Source organism: Corylus avellana, chromosome 7, assembly GCF_965113065.1.
Source record: "Corylus avellana chromosome 7, dhCorAvel1.hap1.2, whole genome shotgun sequence".
NCBI lineage: Eukaryota > Viridiplantae > Streptophyta > Magnoliopsida > Fagales > Betulaceae > Corylus > Corylus avellana.
Genome location: NC_142496.1, coordinates 4,811,579 through 4,828,410, shown reverse-complemented (window position 1 = coordinate 4,828,410; position 16,832 = coordinate 4,811,579). Strand labels below are relative to the sequence as shown.

At 35.7% G+C, this 16,832-nt stretch overlaps 2 protein-coding genes across 2 annotated transcripts; one reads left to right on the top strand and one right to left on the bottom strand.

The window, feature by feature from the left end:
* The first annotated feature begins 10,311 nt into the window (after window positions 1–10,311).
* On the top strand, window positions 10,312–13,250 carry LOC132183833 (alanine-tRNA ligase, putative (DUF760)). Its single transcript, XM_059597284.2, has 4 exons — window positions 10,312–10,431; window positions 10,540–10,690; window positions 11,505–11,797; window positions 12,132–13,250. Exons 2-4 carry the CDS (start codon window positions 10,550–10,552, stop codon window positions 12,973–12,975), a joined length of 1,278 nt encoding a protein of 425 aa, XP_059453267.2. The 5' UTR covers window positions 10,312–10,431; window positions 10,540–10,549; the 3' UTR covers window positions 12,976–13,250.
* Window positions 13,251–13,343: 93 nt separating this feature from the next.
* Window positions 13,344–16,045, bottom strand: LOC132183834 (purple acid phosphatase 3). Its single transcript, XM_059597285.2, has 7 exons — window positions 15,799–16,045; window positions 15,506–15,662; window positions 14,320–14,427; window positions 14,092–14,219; window positions 13,884–14,012; window positions 13,701–13,768; window positions 13,344–13,612 (listed from the first exon to the last, which is right to left on the bottom strand). Exons 1-7 carry the CDS (start codon window positions 16,006–16,008, stop codon window positions 13,402–13,404), a joined length of 1,011 nt encoding a protein of 336 aa, XP_059453268.2. The 5' UTR covers window positions 16,009–16,045; the 3' UTR covers window positions 13,344–13,401.
* Between the last annotated feature and the right edge of the window lie 787 nt (window positions 16,046–16,832).

Here is a 16,832-nt window from a genome sequence, read left to right as displayed (position 1 = left end):
TACAATTTACAAAGTTCTAATTTGATCCCTAAAATTTAAAAAAGTCATAATCAAATCCTAGAATAATTAAAGAAGTCATGATCCCTTTTAAGTTTTTTAGTTAAAACTTCACCCAACCCAACCCCCCCCCCCCCCCCCCCCCCCCACTTTTTTTTTCCCTGTTTTGTTCAGCCCAACCACCTCCATTGCTGAGACACCACCGCCAGAGCTGACCAAATCCCCAAACAAATTCAGGCCCTTGAAACCCTAGTTTTAATTGAGCGTCTAATTGAGATCTAAACCCTATTTTTTAGGCACCACCGCCCGAGCGTCTAGTTTTAAACCCTATTTTTTAGATCTAATTGAGTGTCTGTCCTAAAAAGAACAATAAAAGCTACAGACACAAAATATTCCCAATTAACAAACAAATAAATTTCACTCATCAATGCAAATGTGTGAACCAAATCGATGTACTGTGTGCATGCATGCATATATAGAGGAAGAAGACATAACAGAGAAATAAGATGAGATGATCAACAAAGAAAAAAATTCCAGAAATAGAGGAATAGATCTCGGTAACCCCACATGAAAAAGACAAAACACTAATCTACCAAAACCCATAAAAAAAAAAAACCCTAACAAAAGGAATTGACTGATCTACCAAAACCCATAAAAAAAAAAACCTAACAATAGAGCTACAGACACAAAATATCCCCAATTAACAAACAAATAAATTTCACTCATCAATGCAAATGTGTGAACCAAATCGCTGTACTGTGTGCATGCATGCATATCAAGAAGACATAACAAAGAAATAAGATGAGATGATCAACAAAGAAAAAAAATTCAAGAAACAGAGGAATAGATCTCGGTAACCCCACATGAAAAAAACAAAACACTAATCTACCGAAACCCATAAAAAAAAAAAACCCTAACAAAAGGAATAGACTGATCTACCAAAACCCATAAAAAAAAACCCTAACAATAGAGCTACAGACACAAAATATTCCCAATTAACAAACAAATAAATTTCACTCATCAATGCAAATGTGTGAACCAAATCGCTATACTGTGTGCATGCATGCATATATAGAGGAAGAAGACATAACAGAGAAATAAGATGAGATGATCAACAAAGAAAAAAAATTCAAGAAACAGAGGAATAGATCTCGGTAACCCCACATGAAAAAGACAAAACACTAATCTACCAAAACCCATAAAAAAAAAAACCCTAACAAAAGAAATAGACTGATCTACCAAAACCCATAAAAAAAAACCCTAACAATAGAGCTACATACACAAAATATTCCCAATTAACAAACAAATAAATTTCACTCATCAATGCAAATGTGTGAACCAAATCGCTGTACTGTGTGCATGCATGCATATATAGAGGAAGAAGACATAACAGAGAAATAAGATGAGATGATCAACAAAGAAAAAAATTCAAGAAACAGAGGAATAGATCTCGGTAACCCCACATGAAAAGGACAAAACACTAATCTACCAAAACCCATAAAAAAAAAAACCCTAACAATAGAGCTACAGACACAAAATATTCCCAATTAACAAACAAATAAATTTCACTCATCAATGCAAATGTGTGAACCAAATCGCTGTACTGTGTGCATGCATGCATATATAGAGGAAGAAGACATAACAGAGAAATAAGATGAGATGATCAACAAAGAAAAAAATTCAAGAAACAGAGGAATAGATCTCGGTAACCCCACATGAAAAGGACAAAACACTAATCTACCAAAACCCATAAAAAAAAAACCCTAACAATAGAGCTACAGACACAAAATATTCCCAATTAACAAACAAATAAATTTCACTCATCAATGCAAATGTGTGAACCAAATCGCTGTACTGTGTGCATGCATGCATATATAGAGGAAGAAGACATAACAGAGAAATAAGATGAGATGATCAACAAAGAAAAAAATTCAAGAAACAGAGGAATAGATCTCGGTAACCCCACATGAAAAAGACAAAACACTAATCTACCAAAACCCATAAAAAAAAAAAAACCCTAACAAAAGGAATAGACTGATCTACCAAAACCCATAAAAAAAACCCTAACAATAGAGCTACAGACACAAAATATTCCCAATTAACAAACAAATAAATTTCACTCATCAATGCAAATGTGTGAACCAAATCGCTGTACTGTGTGCATGCATGCATATATAGAGGAAGAAGACATAACAGAGAAATAAGATGAGATGATCAACAAAGAAAAAAATTCAAGAAACAGAGGAATGGATCTCGGTAACCCCACATGAAAAAGACAAAACACTAATCTACCAAAACCCATAAAAAAAAAACCCTAACAAAAGAAATAGACTGATCTACCAAAACCCATAAAAAAAAACCCTAACAATAGAGCTACATACACAAAATATTCCCAATTAACAAACAAATAAATTTCACTCATCAATGCAAATGTGTGAACCAAATCGCTGTACTGTGTGCATGCATGCATATATAGAGGAAGAAGACATAACAGAGAAATAAGATGAGATGATCAACAAAGAAAAAAATTCAAGAAACAGAGGAATAGATCTCGGTAACCCCACATGAAAAGGACAAAACACTAATCTACCAAAACCCATAAAAAAAAAACCCTAACAAAAGGAATAGACTGATCTACCAAAACCCATAAAAAAAAACCCTAACAATAGAGCTACAGACACAAAATATTCCCAATTAACAAACAAATAAATTTCACTCATCAATGCAAATGTGTGAACCAAATCGCTGTACTGTGTGCATGCATGCATATATAGAGGAAGAAGACATAACAGAGAAATAAGATGAGATGATCAACAAAGAAAAAAATTCAAGAAACAGAGGAATAGATCTCAGTAACCCCACATGAAAAAGACAAAACACTAATCTACCAAAACCCATAAAAAAAAACCCTAACAAAAGGAATAGACTGATCTACCAAAACCCATAAAAAAAAAATCCTAACAATAGCGCTACAGACACAAAATATTCCCAATTAACAAACAAATAAATTTCACTCATCAATGCAAATGTGTGAACCAAATCGTTGTACTGTGTGCATGCATGCATGTATAGAGGAAGAAGACATAACAGAGAAATAAGATGAGATGATCAACAAAGAAAAAACTTCAAGAAACAGAGGAATAGATCTCGGTAACCCCACATAAAAAAGACAAAACACTAATCTACCGAAACCCATAAAAAAAAAAAAACCTAACAAAAGGAATAGACTGATCTACCAAAACCCATAAAAAAAAACCTTCACAATAGAGCTACAGACACAAAATATTCCCAATTAACAAACAAATAAATTTCACTCATCAATGCAAATGTGTGAACCAAATTGCTGTACTATTTGCATGCATGCATATATAGAGGAAGAAGACATAACAGAGAAATAAGATGAGATGATCAACAAAGAAAAAAAATTCAAGAAACAGAGGAATAGATCTCGGTAACCCCACATGAAAAAGATAAAACACTAATCTACCAAAACCCATAAAAAAAAAACCCTAACAAAAGGAATAGACTGATCTACCAAAACCCATAAAAAAAACCCTAACAATAGAGCTACAGACACAAAATATTCCCAATTAACAAACAAATAAATTTCACTCATCAATGCAAATGTGTGAACTAAATCGCTGTACTGTGTGCATGCATGCATATATAGAGGAAGAAGACATAACAGAGAAATAAGATGAGATGATCAACAAAGAAAAAAATTCAAGAAACAGAGGAATAGATCTCGGTAACCCCACATGAAAAAGACAAAACACTAATCTACCAAAACCCATAAAAAAAATACCCTAACAAAAGGAATAGACTGATCTACCAAAACCCATAAAAAAAAACCCTAACAATAGAGCTACAGACACAAAATATTCCCAATTAACAAACAAATAAATTTCACTCATCAATGCAAATGTGTGAACCAAATCGCTGTACTGTGTGCATGCATGCGTATATAGAGGAAGAAGACATAACAGAGAAATAAGATGAGATGATCAACAAAGAAAAAAATTCAAGAAACAGAGGAATAGATCTCGGTAACCCCACATGAAAAAGACAAAACACTAATCTACCAAAACCCATAAAAAAAAAAAAAAAAAACCCTAACAAAAGGAATAGACTAATCTACCAAAACCCAACCCTAACAATGGAGTAGACTAATCTTCCAAAACCCATAAAAAAAAAAAAAAAAAAAAAACCCTAACAATTGAATAGACTAATCTACGAAAACCAAAAAAAAAAAAAAAAAAAAAAACCCAAAACTCACACTTGAGCCATCTCGGATGGCGGGCGAATTCAACTTGGTCTCTCTCTTTGCAAGCGTAGCTAGCCTTGGCAGTGACTTGTGGCCCAAGAAAGAAGAGTTTAGGAAACTTTTTTTTTTTTTTTGAAATAATACTATTGCAGCCTGGGTTATTTATATTTAATGTGCAAAAAGGCTGGTTAGCCCAACCTGGGTTAACCAGCCCTTTTGTTAATAAAAGAAAAAAAAAAAATCGTATCCACTTTTTCTTGTCTTTTCTCTTATTTCTTTTATATATATATATAGACCAACAATTGGAACAAATGGTATATATATATATATATATATATATATATGTACCATTTGTTCCAATTGTTGGTCGTTTTCTACATGGATCATGTTTTTTGTTTATTTTCGTGGTTTAGACATGAATCATGTTAAAAGCAAAGCCCATAGCCATAATGTTTATTGACAAGCTGCTACTGAATTTTCTAGAGATCAAATTAGTGGTTATAACATGACAACATGCTATCAAAATTGCAGGGATTTTATACCCATTTTTTTACTCGTAATGAATTGATTATTTGCAACATGATAGCACCCTATCAAAATTATTTGAATCGTTGATCAAATTTGTGGTACAATATAGGGTAAATTATTTATGGGGAAAATGCAGTTTGATAATGTATCCCAACAAAACAAAATATCAAAATTTTTACAATGTGACACATCTGTTAGCCATTCCCATCTAATTTAACTGAAAGTTTCACATGTGTAGTTCACATGCATTTGTTTGTCTATACTTTTCAAAATTGCCCCATATTTTTTGACAAAACTCCAAAATTACCAATAATTAAAAAAACAAAAATCAGAAAACAAATAATTAAAAATAAAATAAAATATGGCCACCCCTTTGGCCATGGACCACCCGCATTTTTTTTTTAATATTATTATTTTTTTAAATATAAGGGCAATTATGTCATTTCAATAATTTCTGTTAGAGAAAATGAAAATTATTGATGGATGGATTACATTATAAATTTTTTATACTTTATTAGAATACATTACCAATTTTTAAACATTGGAGGTTAATTTCCATTACGAGAGTAATGTGCATTTTCCCCATCATTTATTTAGTCAATTGGGGTTTGCATTTTGTTCCAAACTGATTTTTTGGATACGAAAAAGTATCTTAAAAGATTTATGGAATAAACTATCTATTTCAAATTCCTACCTTGGTCAGCTATTTGACAAAAACCGTTCAATGCATATATAAATCTATGTCACAACTAATTGTTAATTGTCACGTTAAATCTTAGTATGTTGTATTCAACTTAACTAATAGATGGATTTTCCCTTTTCCCCCTTTCCCGCTTTAATTAAAAAAAGAAAAGAAAAAAAAGTAATAGATCGATCTGCCATAAAAGAATTAAAGTTAAACAAAATCTGAAATCATTATATGTCCAGGTCATTACAATCATTTTGTGAAGTTTTGACACCCCATATGAATCAGTTATTACAATTTCACCATGATCGATTATAACATATTCCCAAACAGAGTAAGCTTTGGAGTTAACCATAAGTACTTGTGAATGGAAATCGAACAGTACTCGCAGGTACTGTTCGGGTTTAAGGGTCTAATAACATGTTTAGCCAAAGCCTTAACCACTTAAAGCATATATTTGTTAGGTTAAGTTATATCTATATCCCGTTTAATTTCTAATAGCTATGTTATACACAATCAAAATGTGACATGTGTCTCATTTAATAAAAAGAAGTATAAAACTAAATAAAAAGAAGTATAAAAAGAAGGGTAACAATGATTTGATTATTAATCAAGACTAAATATATTCTAACATTTGGAGCCTGGGTTGTGTTCAATGATGAGTTTGGTGGATCCCGAGAGTGGCGATGGCAAGGAAGGCGAGAAGGCGTCGGAGGAAAAGCCATTGAAATTGAGTGGCAGTGGTAGTAGTAATAGTACTTGGAACTGGATCCGGCTTGCATGCGGTAGTCAAAACTACCGCATGCATGCGGTTGCCCAAAACGGCAATATTTTGGGCACTAAAAAGTGCTTTTCTTTTAAAAAATAATAAATAAATCATTAAAAAATAAAAATTATAAAAAAAATCAATCATTAAAAAACTAAAAATATTAAAAAATTAAAACAAAAATAAAATAAAATGAAAAAAGAAAATATAAAACCCAAAGCCACCCCTTGCCCAAATGTGGTGGCCGGCCACCCCATTTGGGCACCCCATGGCCATTGGGGGTGGCCGGGCCACCCTCAAAGGCCTTGGGATGGTCCCAAAGGCAAATCCCACCAATCATTTTAGCTCCCATTTCTACCGAAGAGTGAACTTTCATCCCTCCACAATCCCCCAGCTATGGAGGACCGTGATCTCTTCTCACCTCGTGCTCTTCGGGGTGTCCTTAGTGGTGGGGTTTCTGGCGACGAAGGTGGCTCTACAAGGCTGGAAGGACAGGCAGAGCCCCATGCCTAGGTGGAGGTTCAGGATCATGTGGATAACCAGGATTTGCACCAGGCTTATTCTCTTCTCTTTTGGGTATGTTGGTATTCTGGGTTTTTTTTCTTGTCGTTTGGGTTTTGGTTATGCTCTGTTTTTTCGTTTGGTTGGTGGAAAACTGGAGGAAAACACAGAGAATTACCCAAAATTGAGCACTAATTCATTCTTCCTTAACACTGAGAATTACCCAGAAATCAAACAAGAGCAGGACCCCATTAAAACTCTCAATCTTTCCAAAACACATTTTTTTTCCATTCCCCAACATTTTCTCAGCAACCAAACAAAATATCCACAAACTCAAGCTACATCCAGAAAATCAATAGAAGGAAACCCCCAAATTCAATACCCATTTGAAATAGGACCCATAATTTATACCAATTGAAATGGAGTTTGGAGTTTAGAGGCCTCCGGCCTCCGGCAATAGTTCACCGGAGCACGCCTGCAAATCCGGCTATTTCCTGCCGAAACGGGGTTGATCACAGCCGCTCAACACTGCCCACGGCGCCACCTCTTCCTCTCTCTCTGCCTCTCGGTTCTCTCAATCTCCGCCTCCTTCTCTCTCTGAAATCTGCCTGGTTCTCCTTTTTTTTTTTTTTTTTTTTTAACATTTTTTAGTTTTTTAATTATTATTGTTTTATGATTTTTAAGTTTTAATGAATTTTATATTATTTGTATTTTAAAACTACTTTGTAAGAGTGGAAAATGGTACCATTCAGTGGAAAACGGTACTATTTTGGGCAACCGCATGTGACTACCGCATGCAAGCCGGATCCCTTGGAATTCGACCTAAAACAAGAGGGAGAGAGAAAGATGAAAAATACACAACAAAATAACAGGAATTTCTTTTTTTTTTTTTTTTTTTTAATGTGTTCACATAAGGGAAGGGGGAGGAGGAATTCGAACTAGTGATATCCGCTTCATGAGGCGTGGTCCACTGCGAATTAAGCTACCCCTTAAAAGACAAAATAATTAGATATTGTGCTACAATAAATAAAAAGAAGTTGCTATTATACATAGTTTGAAGCTTATCTTTTGGAGTGCAAAAGCTCATATTAGCTGTGATCTTAGGTATTAGCTTTACTAACTATGCATGCCAAACAATATATTCTCAGCTTATATAGTCCCTAAGAAAGAAAATTCCCAGCAAGATCTGAGTGATCAGATTCTACAGTTAAAAACCGCTCTCACATAGGCGGGTAGAGGCGAAATCCGCCCATTTTGGACGAGTAGACGATTACTCAAAATTACCCTCCTCTGAAGGCGGGTTTTTGTTCTATGCCCACCTTTGGATGGTGTAAAGAGTAATGTTAGGAGTCTCGTTTGCGTCATTCCAAAAATAATATTGCTTTTAAAATTGTTATTGAGCTTATGATTTATCATTATTAAGTTTAATCAAATTATAATTTTAAAAGCAATTCATTTTAAAATTAATCAAGTGTACAGTATTAATTCCTGCTGTAGATTTTTTGTAACAATATTAATCTAATGAAAATTATTAAGTGGTGTATAACATTTACAAAAATTTATACCGAATATTATTCATGGAAGTCGGTTTCTTAAGAAAATATTAAAACTTTTTTATTTATTTATAAATAGTATTAGGATAAATATTAAAAATATCATGCCTTTTGATTGGCTGTCTTGGTTGATTTCTGACTGCACAAAGCCGACCACAAAAAAAATGGCCCATTCAAAATGAGACGCGTAGGCCTTTTACCGAAGGAATTTTCAAAGACCAAATTTCATGGCCACCACAAGCGCCTTGCTATACAAGAATTAAACACGTGACCCCCAGATGGGTCCCATTACACACAACCTAGAGATCTTGCGAAGAATTGACCCCCCAAAATTATCTTCTGCTTGCACGCTTCAATGACCAAACAATCCCTTCCCTAATATTGGGAGTAATTACTTTCTTTTGTCTTTTATTCAATTTTCCCCTTATTCAAAATGTATTTTATTTGTATTTTTGTTATATTTTATAATACAATAATGAGGTGTTATTACTTATTAGGTTATTATAATTTAAGGATAACTTTTATAAGGAGTAGATTTTTTTTTTTTTTGCCCCCATCAATAAAAATTGGCGGCCTAGGATTATTGTACTAAGTGAAATAAGAACCAAAACACCATATTATTAGGCTTCTTCAATTTTTTTTTTTTTTTTTTTAAGGAATATGCAGGAGGGCGAGGGTGGCTTGCTGGCCACCCCAGATGGGCTGGGGGTGGCTGTGTGGGCCACCTCTGCCCATCTTGGGTGGCTGGAGAGCCACCCCAAGTGAGGATGGGTGGCCAGTGCCACACCTTCAATTTTTTTTTTTAAAAAAATTAATTAGTTTTTTTAATTTTTTTTCTTCTAAAATTTAGTATAATCTGGTGTAGTAGTGTTTTTTTTTTTAAAAAAACTTATGTTTATTCTAAAATGCTAAGGTGTCACTTGCTGAATAGTATGCATAAAAGAGTTGGTTTACACCAACTCCTAAAGTTACTCTCTTACAATTTTCGTAAACTAACGTGGTAATAAAGGTGACACTTACCACGTAAACAATTTACTATCAATTTTTTTTTTTCCGCTCATTTTATGTCATGTAACACTTATGTAAAATGTTATGTTTGTTTGTAAAAAAATTATAGTACTTACCACGAGTTCTCTATACTTCATCTATATAGCTATGTTTGGAACAAACTTATGTTTGTTCCAGCTACAGTGCGGGGCTGACATTTGGCCAGCTTTTTTTTTTTTTTTTTTTTTAAGCAAAATATTAAAAAAAAAAAAAATAAATAAGAAAACAGAGGGGAAAGATGGGGTGGTTCCAGCCACCCCTTGGCCAAAATGGGGTGGCCGGACCACCCCATTTTTGGCCAAGGGGGTGGTCCGGCCACCCCCTTGGCCAAAAAAAAAAGAAAAAAAGAAAAAAGGAAGGGGTGTATTTGGGGGTGGCTGGAGCACCCCCAAAGGGCTGGGGTAGTTTCGGCCACCCCATACCCCTTGGCCAAAAATGGGGTGGTCCGGCCACCCCATTTTGGCCAAGGGGTGGCTGGAGCCACCCCATCGTTCTCCTCCCTTTCTTTTTTTGCTTTGAAAAAAAAAATTAAAAAAAAAAATTCACGTGCAGCAATTTTTAACCCAATTTTAATACTTTTTTTTTGTTTTGTTTTTTTTTTTTTTTTAAAAAAAAATTACAAAGTCAAGATTGGTGTCAGATTGCACTGTAACTAGAACAGTACCGTTCCAGCTACAGTGCGGGGCTTCCCCTTGCCAAACGTAGCTTATGTTTTTGGTTCTATCTCAAAATACACGTATTAGAAAATAATTTCTAAGACATAAAGTATATTAGAAATAAAGTATTTTATTTTTTATTTTAAATAAAGTATCTTTACTATATTAAAATAATTTTTAAAAATACATATAAAAATTGCAACACGACAAAACCCAAAAGAAAGTTTTCGGCGTAATAAACCGAAACACCAGGGGCATTTATTTTTCCCACGCCTTAACAACGTGTATCACAACGTGTATATTATAGAAGAAACCTCTGATTTTCGCCCAACAAACAACGCAGAAGATATCCACACCTGTAAATTCTTCATCTCTCTCTCTTTCTTCTGTGACTTTCTAGGGTTTATCTTCCCCACCTACTTTCTGCTTCCAAGGTATTGTATTGCCTAATTCAATCTGTTTCATTTTTGGGTTATTTTTCGTTTTTTTTTTTTTTCTTCCTAATTCTATGAATGTTTGGGGGATTTTTTTGGGCTTTGCAGAGAGGTGAGGATGGAATCAGTGACGGCGACGGTCGTCCGATCTCCATTTGGCGTATCTGGACTGTCCAACTCTGCTGGTAGATCGGGTGTTTTGACTGCGAACGGGCCCGGTTTCGTGCGTTTCGGTACCAAGTTCCTGCCCTCGATTAAGGTATGCGAACGTTTTTGTTTTGGGGTTTGATGGATTTAAGGTTTATGCATGGTTGTCTGATGAATGCAATGAAACCCTGTTTAAAGAGGCCCAAAAATGGGCCAAAGGAACGCCTTTGCATGGGTTTTTGATTGGTTGTTTTGGGATTTTTTTTTTCACACTTGTTTTCTTTGTTTGAATTTTTAGAGTAGAGAAATATGTGTTTTTGGGTTCGTTTTGGATTAAGAGCAGGAATTCTTGTGCGCTCAATTTTCCCTTTGCTTGAAAAATATCAACCACTCGGTTTTATTTCGTAGCTTAGACTCTTTGATATGAGCGTCTTTTGAGAACATATCCTGAAGCTCCTCAGCAGGCTCGAACTCGAGCATAGAATCCTGCGTGCGTTTATCCAAGTGTAGACACCCCCAAGGCACAAATATAGTTAGTGCATGTGAAAATTAGAAAATATGGTGAAGAGTGAGGTGGTGGATCCAATCCCATATGAGTGCATGAGTAAAGTTTACTTATCCAAAAATAAAGAAGAAAAAGTTTGGAGACTTTTTTTTTTTCCCTTCCTCTTTTTGGGTGAAACATGTGCATTACTAGTTCATATAAGGGTGAAGGGTGAGGTCATGAATTCAATCCTGTATGAGGGTATGAAGAATGTTTAGCCATCCAAAAACAAAAAAAGTTTGAATATCCTCTTTCGGATGAAATATGTGTATTACTTTTACATATGGAGGCTGCTTGGTCTATCATAGTTGGTTTGCCTCACCTTTTTTTCTCTTTGTGCATCAGAATTTGATTAATTTTTCATGTGATTGATGCTTTGCAGCATTGCGCTTCAATTTCTCACCCAAAGTTAGGACATCGTAGAGTGGGTTTTGGAAGCAGGAGATGCCTGGTGGTGAGGGCGTCATTGTCTCCTGACTCATCAGGATCGAGTGCTCCAATTGCTCCGCTTCAGATGGAGTCTCCGATTGGTCAGTTTCTGTCACAGATCCTAATAAGCCACCCGCATCTTGTGCCTGCTGCTGTTGAGCAGCAGCTTGAACAGCTCCAAACTGATCGTGATGCTGAGAAAAAGGAGGAGCCTTCTGCTTCTGGGACTGACTTAGTTCTATACAGGTTGGTTTAACATTTCACAATCAACTAGTGTCAATTGCATACGAATTTTGTTATTACTTTCTTTTCGAGTTCTCGAGATACAAATTCCCATGTTAATTGTAAAAAGTGTAGAGTAGTTAAAAATTTCAATTTCATGCATATTTTTTGCATTATTATTAGTAGGATTGTCCTTAGATTGATCATTAAACACTGGGCAGAAATTTTTTTAAAAAAAGAAGCAGAATTTTTAACGTTCTTTTTGTCACTTTCCATTAATTTCTTTGAGAACTGAATAAAGAATTGTAATTTTGAAGAGAAAATATTGATTGTGTTGATGGTGTTTTGAAATTGTCAGGAGAATCGCTGAGGTTAAGGCTATCGAAAGGAGAAAGGCTTTGGAAGAAATCTTATATGCATTGGTGGTGCAGAAATTCATGGATGCTAATGTTTCTTTGATACCCGCCATAGCCCCCCCCTCTTCCTCGGATACTTCTGGCCGAGTTGATATTTGGCCAAGCCAAGATGAGAAGCTTGAGGAGCTCCACTCTCCTGAAGCGTATGAGATGATCCAGAACCACCTAGCTCTGATTCTGGGGAACCGTGCAGGTGATTCAACCTCTGTTGCGCAGATAAGCAAACTCAGGGTTGGTCAAGTCTATGCAGCATCTGTGATGTATGGATATTTCCTCAAGCGTGTTGACCAGAGGTTTCAGCTTGAGAAGACAATGAAAGTCCTTCCAAATGCATCGGATGAGGAAGAGAGTAATATTCAGCCTGCTGTGGGGGGAGACATGAGACCCAGTGGTGAGGAGGTCTCTCACCGGGCTGCATCATCCCATCCCGAAGCGGAAGTCTCTTCCTGGGCCGGTGGCATCAGTCCTGGGGGTTTTGGTCATGGGTTAAAGGCTTCTCGTCTGAGAACTTATGTAATGTCTTTTGATGGGGAGACGCTTCAGAGATATGCCACAATAAGATCCAAAGAGGCTGTTAGCATCATTGAGAAGCATACAGAGGCATTGTTTGGAAGACCTGAGATTGTTATAACACCTCAGGGGACGGTGGATTCTTCCAAGGATGAACTCATCAAGATTAGCTTTGGTGGTTTGAAGAGACTTGTCTTGGAGGCAGTGACTTTTGGTTCTTTTCTCTGGGATGTTGAGAGCTACGTGGATTCAAGGTACCATTTTGTTATGAATTGAGTTATGTTCCCATATATCCCTGCCAAAGCAAATTGCTAGTGGAGGCACAACTGACCAAGCTTGTTTTGAGTGTAATTTTGGTGATGGGTACCAAGAAATTTGGAGCTAATTGTTCTGTACATAACAATTTTTATTCTGATCTTCGTAAGGAACAAAGTCGTTGGATTTCAGGATTGTGCAGCTATAGACAGGTTTTCTATGTGAAATGTACTTGAATGTTTGTGTCTCATTGTTTATTCTTATAGGCACAGAAAATGTGTGTTATGTTGTTAGGATGCATGTGGATTGGTTCTTTCTTATCTTTTAATAGCAAAAACAGATGAGAGAAACTGTTGCAAACTGCAGTGCAAGCACAAATTGTTAAGGGATGAGTTATGAAATTCATTTATTAGAGATAAGAGACATCATCATATTCTGAATATATCTCTACATGTTGGAGTAGAGCTCCTTGGATAGATCAAAATTATGCAGAACTTTGCCAAATATGTCATAGAATACAATCTTTGCTTCAGCCTGCTTAAGTTCAACTGACATAAATCCCTGCCCATCGTAGTAAAATTTCACTGGGTCTTGGAATTTGCCGATATTACCTTTCCATGCCTTTGAACCACCTCCGCTGGTTAGAAATTGGATGTTGCTGCATGAATATCAAGTTACATTACTGGTCTTGATAAAAGACTTTTTAGTTCTCTCTGACATATTAAGGTTTGGTTGATTGTGTATACCTGCTAGTGCTTGTTAAGTGTTCCAAGCAATGGTCATGCCCATTTATGTACATATCAACACTGTGCTCCTGTACGTCATATAAGATGAAATTTGTTTCAGAAGCTGCATCAATGTTCCTCTCTCTCTTGCACGCACGCACACATGCTGCAGGCACGTGTGTGCGTGCGAAGTATAAGATTTACCTCTAGTATTGGTAGAAGCTGCATTACAAGCTCCATGGTGTCTCCATGATGCCCTATGCTTCTGACAGTATGATGTCCAACGACAATTTTCCAGTTTGCCGTTGAATCTCCCAACGCGGAATCAAGATCCTGATTTTGAAGCCAAATGAATCTGTTTGATCTTTGATATAAAGAAGAAAATGATTTTGTTTCCAATCATTTGAATTACCTTTGAGAGCTTTGTGAGGTATTCTTTCCTGGGAAGTACACCTCTCCAATCATAAGTATGGTGCTTCGGCCTCAAGAAGTACTTATCAACGAAAGGAGTTGTGTCCACGAAGAAAATCTCCACAATTTCTAAGAATTACAAGAAAAATGAACTATAAAACGTTCATTTATTTGAAGTAAATTGAAGGTACATCCGAAAGGGGAGCTTAGAAAATGGCATTTTTCTTACCTGAGTTGATAACGAAGGACCTTTGACAAAACCATCGGCTATCAACTTTCCCAAAAATTGGGTTCAATTGTGCCTCAACATCTCCTCTATAATCGTGGTTGCCCAAAACTGGAACACATATGGTTTTTGTTTCTTAGAACGTTAGATGGGGAAAGGGACAAAAGGGTCATATGTATGCGTGCAAATTCAACTTAGGACTAGAAGTCGACCCGTTGCAATTGTGACATGTATTTCTTGTGTCATGTTATCAGTTATGCAATTTTAACGGGTTCACTTTTACTTGAAACTGGACCTGTTGGGATTGAGACATGTATTCCTTGTGTTGTTATGGGACACATATTCCAAGTCTAACAAATCTAGTTCTAATTGAAATTGAACCTGTTGAGATTGAGACATGTATCATGTGTCCTGTTATGAGACATATTCTAATCCCGACGGTTCTAGTTCCAATTGAAATTGAACCCATTGAGATTAGAATATGTATTCCTTGTCATGTTATGGAACACATATTTCAATTGTAACGGGTTCAATTCTAATTGAAACTAGACTCGTTGGAATTGTGATATATATTCATTGTGTACTTTTATGGAACATATATTTCAGTTTCAATGGATCTAGTTTTAAAAGAAACTAAACCTATTGGGATTGAGATATGTATTCTTTGTGTCCTATTATGGGACACATTCTAATCCCAACGGATCTAGTTCCAACTAAAACTAAATCCATTGAAATTAGAACATATATTCCTTTTGTCATGTTATGAGACACATATTCCAATCCTAATGGTTTCAATTCCAACTGAAACTGAACTCGTTGAAATTGAGACATGTATTCCTTGTGCCCTGTTAAGGAACACATTATAATTCCAACTGATCTAGTTCTAATTGCAACTGGACCCATTGAAATTGAGACATGTATTTTTTGTAAGACAGAAAAGGAAATTTGTGTCATGCACATTGCAATCCCAACAGATCTAGTTCCAACTGAAACTGAACCTGAATAAATAAAAAATAAAAAATAAAAAATAAAAAATTGAAATTGGACCCATTAGGATTGGAGCATGTACTCCTTGTGTCCTGTTATGGGACACATATTCTAATTCCAACTGATCTAGTTTCAACTTGAATTGGACCTAAGCCAAACCCAATAAGTACATGTATGTGTATATGTGTTCCTGAGAATTTACCACTGTACCATTGCTTTTGCAGGCTCTTAGCAGAGTAGATTTTGGTGAATGACTTCTCAAACACAGGGTCATTTATGCTGGTGAGTCCATCCTCATAAAAATTGTCTCCAGTAGAGACCACAAAATCTATGCCCAACTTCTCCCCGATCCTCCCCATCTACAACATATTATATGCATTGAGAATTCAATACAAATGGAAACCAGAGCCTCTGCGGTAGAATTGTTACCGTTGAAAGTTAATTAAGAAAAATTAATTGCAGTTGTAATTATAATTCAGGGAAGAAAAATGTAACCTGATCAGCAACTTTAGATTGATTGAAATATCCTCTTCTTCCCCAATCTCCAACCACCAAAAAGCTTAGGGAGCCATTGGGTTTAATGGGTTGTTCAAACCTCTGAAGCTCAGCTGATATAGAAAGAAAGCAAACACAGAAAAAAACCATGCAGAGAAGGCTCATGGACATGGCTATGGCATGGTCACAAAAACCAGCCATGACATGCATGCAAGCAAACAACAGAGCTTTGGCGATATCTAAGCGATATGGGACTTTATGATAACTGGGATAGAGTAATTCTTGGTCTTATATAGGCAAGGGTACCGCATAACAATTTCCTAGCAGCTTCCTATGTTAACACACCTTGTTTTGTCATGTTTTTGGGTTTTCCTCCTATTGTTCATGGAATCCTGAGGAAGCCAAAAACAAAAAGATTACAAAATCACAAATGACACATGGTTGATCATTTCCAAGCTTGTTCGTCGGCTTTCGAAGCTTATTTCAGTCTAGTTCTTTCGAAAAGTTCATCGCAGCGTCAACGAACCCGATATGCATGCAACATATATAGCGATGGAACTACATTTAGATGAAGGAAAGCTTTGGTTTTCAAATTTTCTTTTAATTTTTTTTATTAAGTTGATTTTTAGGATTAAAAATTAAGCTTGACCCTTATTAATAAAGTTAAATTTGAACCTTCATTTATATTTTGAGACCTTCCGAATGAAAAATTGATTGGCCTATAAAATAAATTTGGATGTATATCCCAGTTAGATTTTGTAATGATTCTGACTGCCTAAGCAATATTGGTGGCCACTTTCATGTCAATTTCCTAGCAGCTTCCTCTATATATGTTCATGTTTTGGCTTCTTCCTCTTATGCAAGGAAACTTGGGGGAAATGCAGCTCCATGATGATAATTGATAGCAAAACAATTTACATATGTTTTGATATATATAATGTGTGTGTTTGTCCTTACAAAATGATACTTCCACTCCTAAATAAAAATAAAAAATATGATGTGACACATTTGTGTGTTGTTTTTTATTTTATTTT

What these genes read in the sequence shown, in the direction of transcription:
- LOC132183833 (XM_059597284.2), top strand. Translation starts at nt 10,550, where the DNA reads ATGGAATCAGTGACGGCGACGGTCGTCCGATCTCCATTTGGCGTATCT. An exon ending in AGTTCCTGCCCTCGATTAAG is followed by an intron (nt 10,691 to 11,504) that starts GTATGCGAACGT and finishes GATGCTTTGCAG; the next exon opens with CATTGCGCTTCAATTTCTCA. An exon ending in ACTGACTTAGTTCTATACAG is followed by an intron (nt 11,798 to 12,131) that starts GTTGGTTTAACA and finishes TGAAATTGTCAG; the next exon opens with GAGAATCGCTGAGGTTAAGG.
- LOC132183834 (XM_059597285.2), bottom strand. Translation starts at nt 16,008, where the DNA reads ATGCATGTCATGGCTGGTTTTTGTGACCATGCCATAGCCATGTCCATG. An exon ending in AATCTAAAGTTGCTGATCAG is followed by an intron (nt 15,663 to 15,798) that starts GTTACATTTTTC and finishes AATATGTTGTAG; the next exon opens with ATGGGGAGGATCGGGGAGAA. An exon ending in GCAAAAGCAATGGTACAGTG is followed by an intron (nt 14,428 to 15,505) that starts GTAAATTCTCAG and finishes TATGTGTTCCAG; the next exon opens with TTTTGGGCAACCACGATTAT.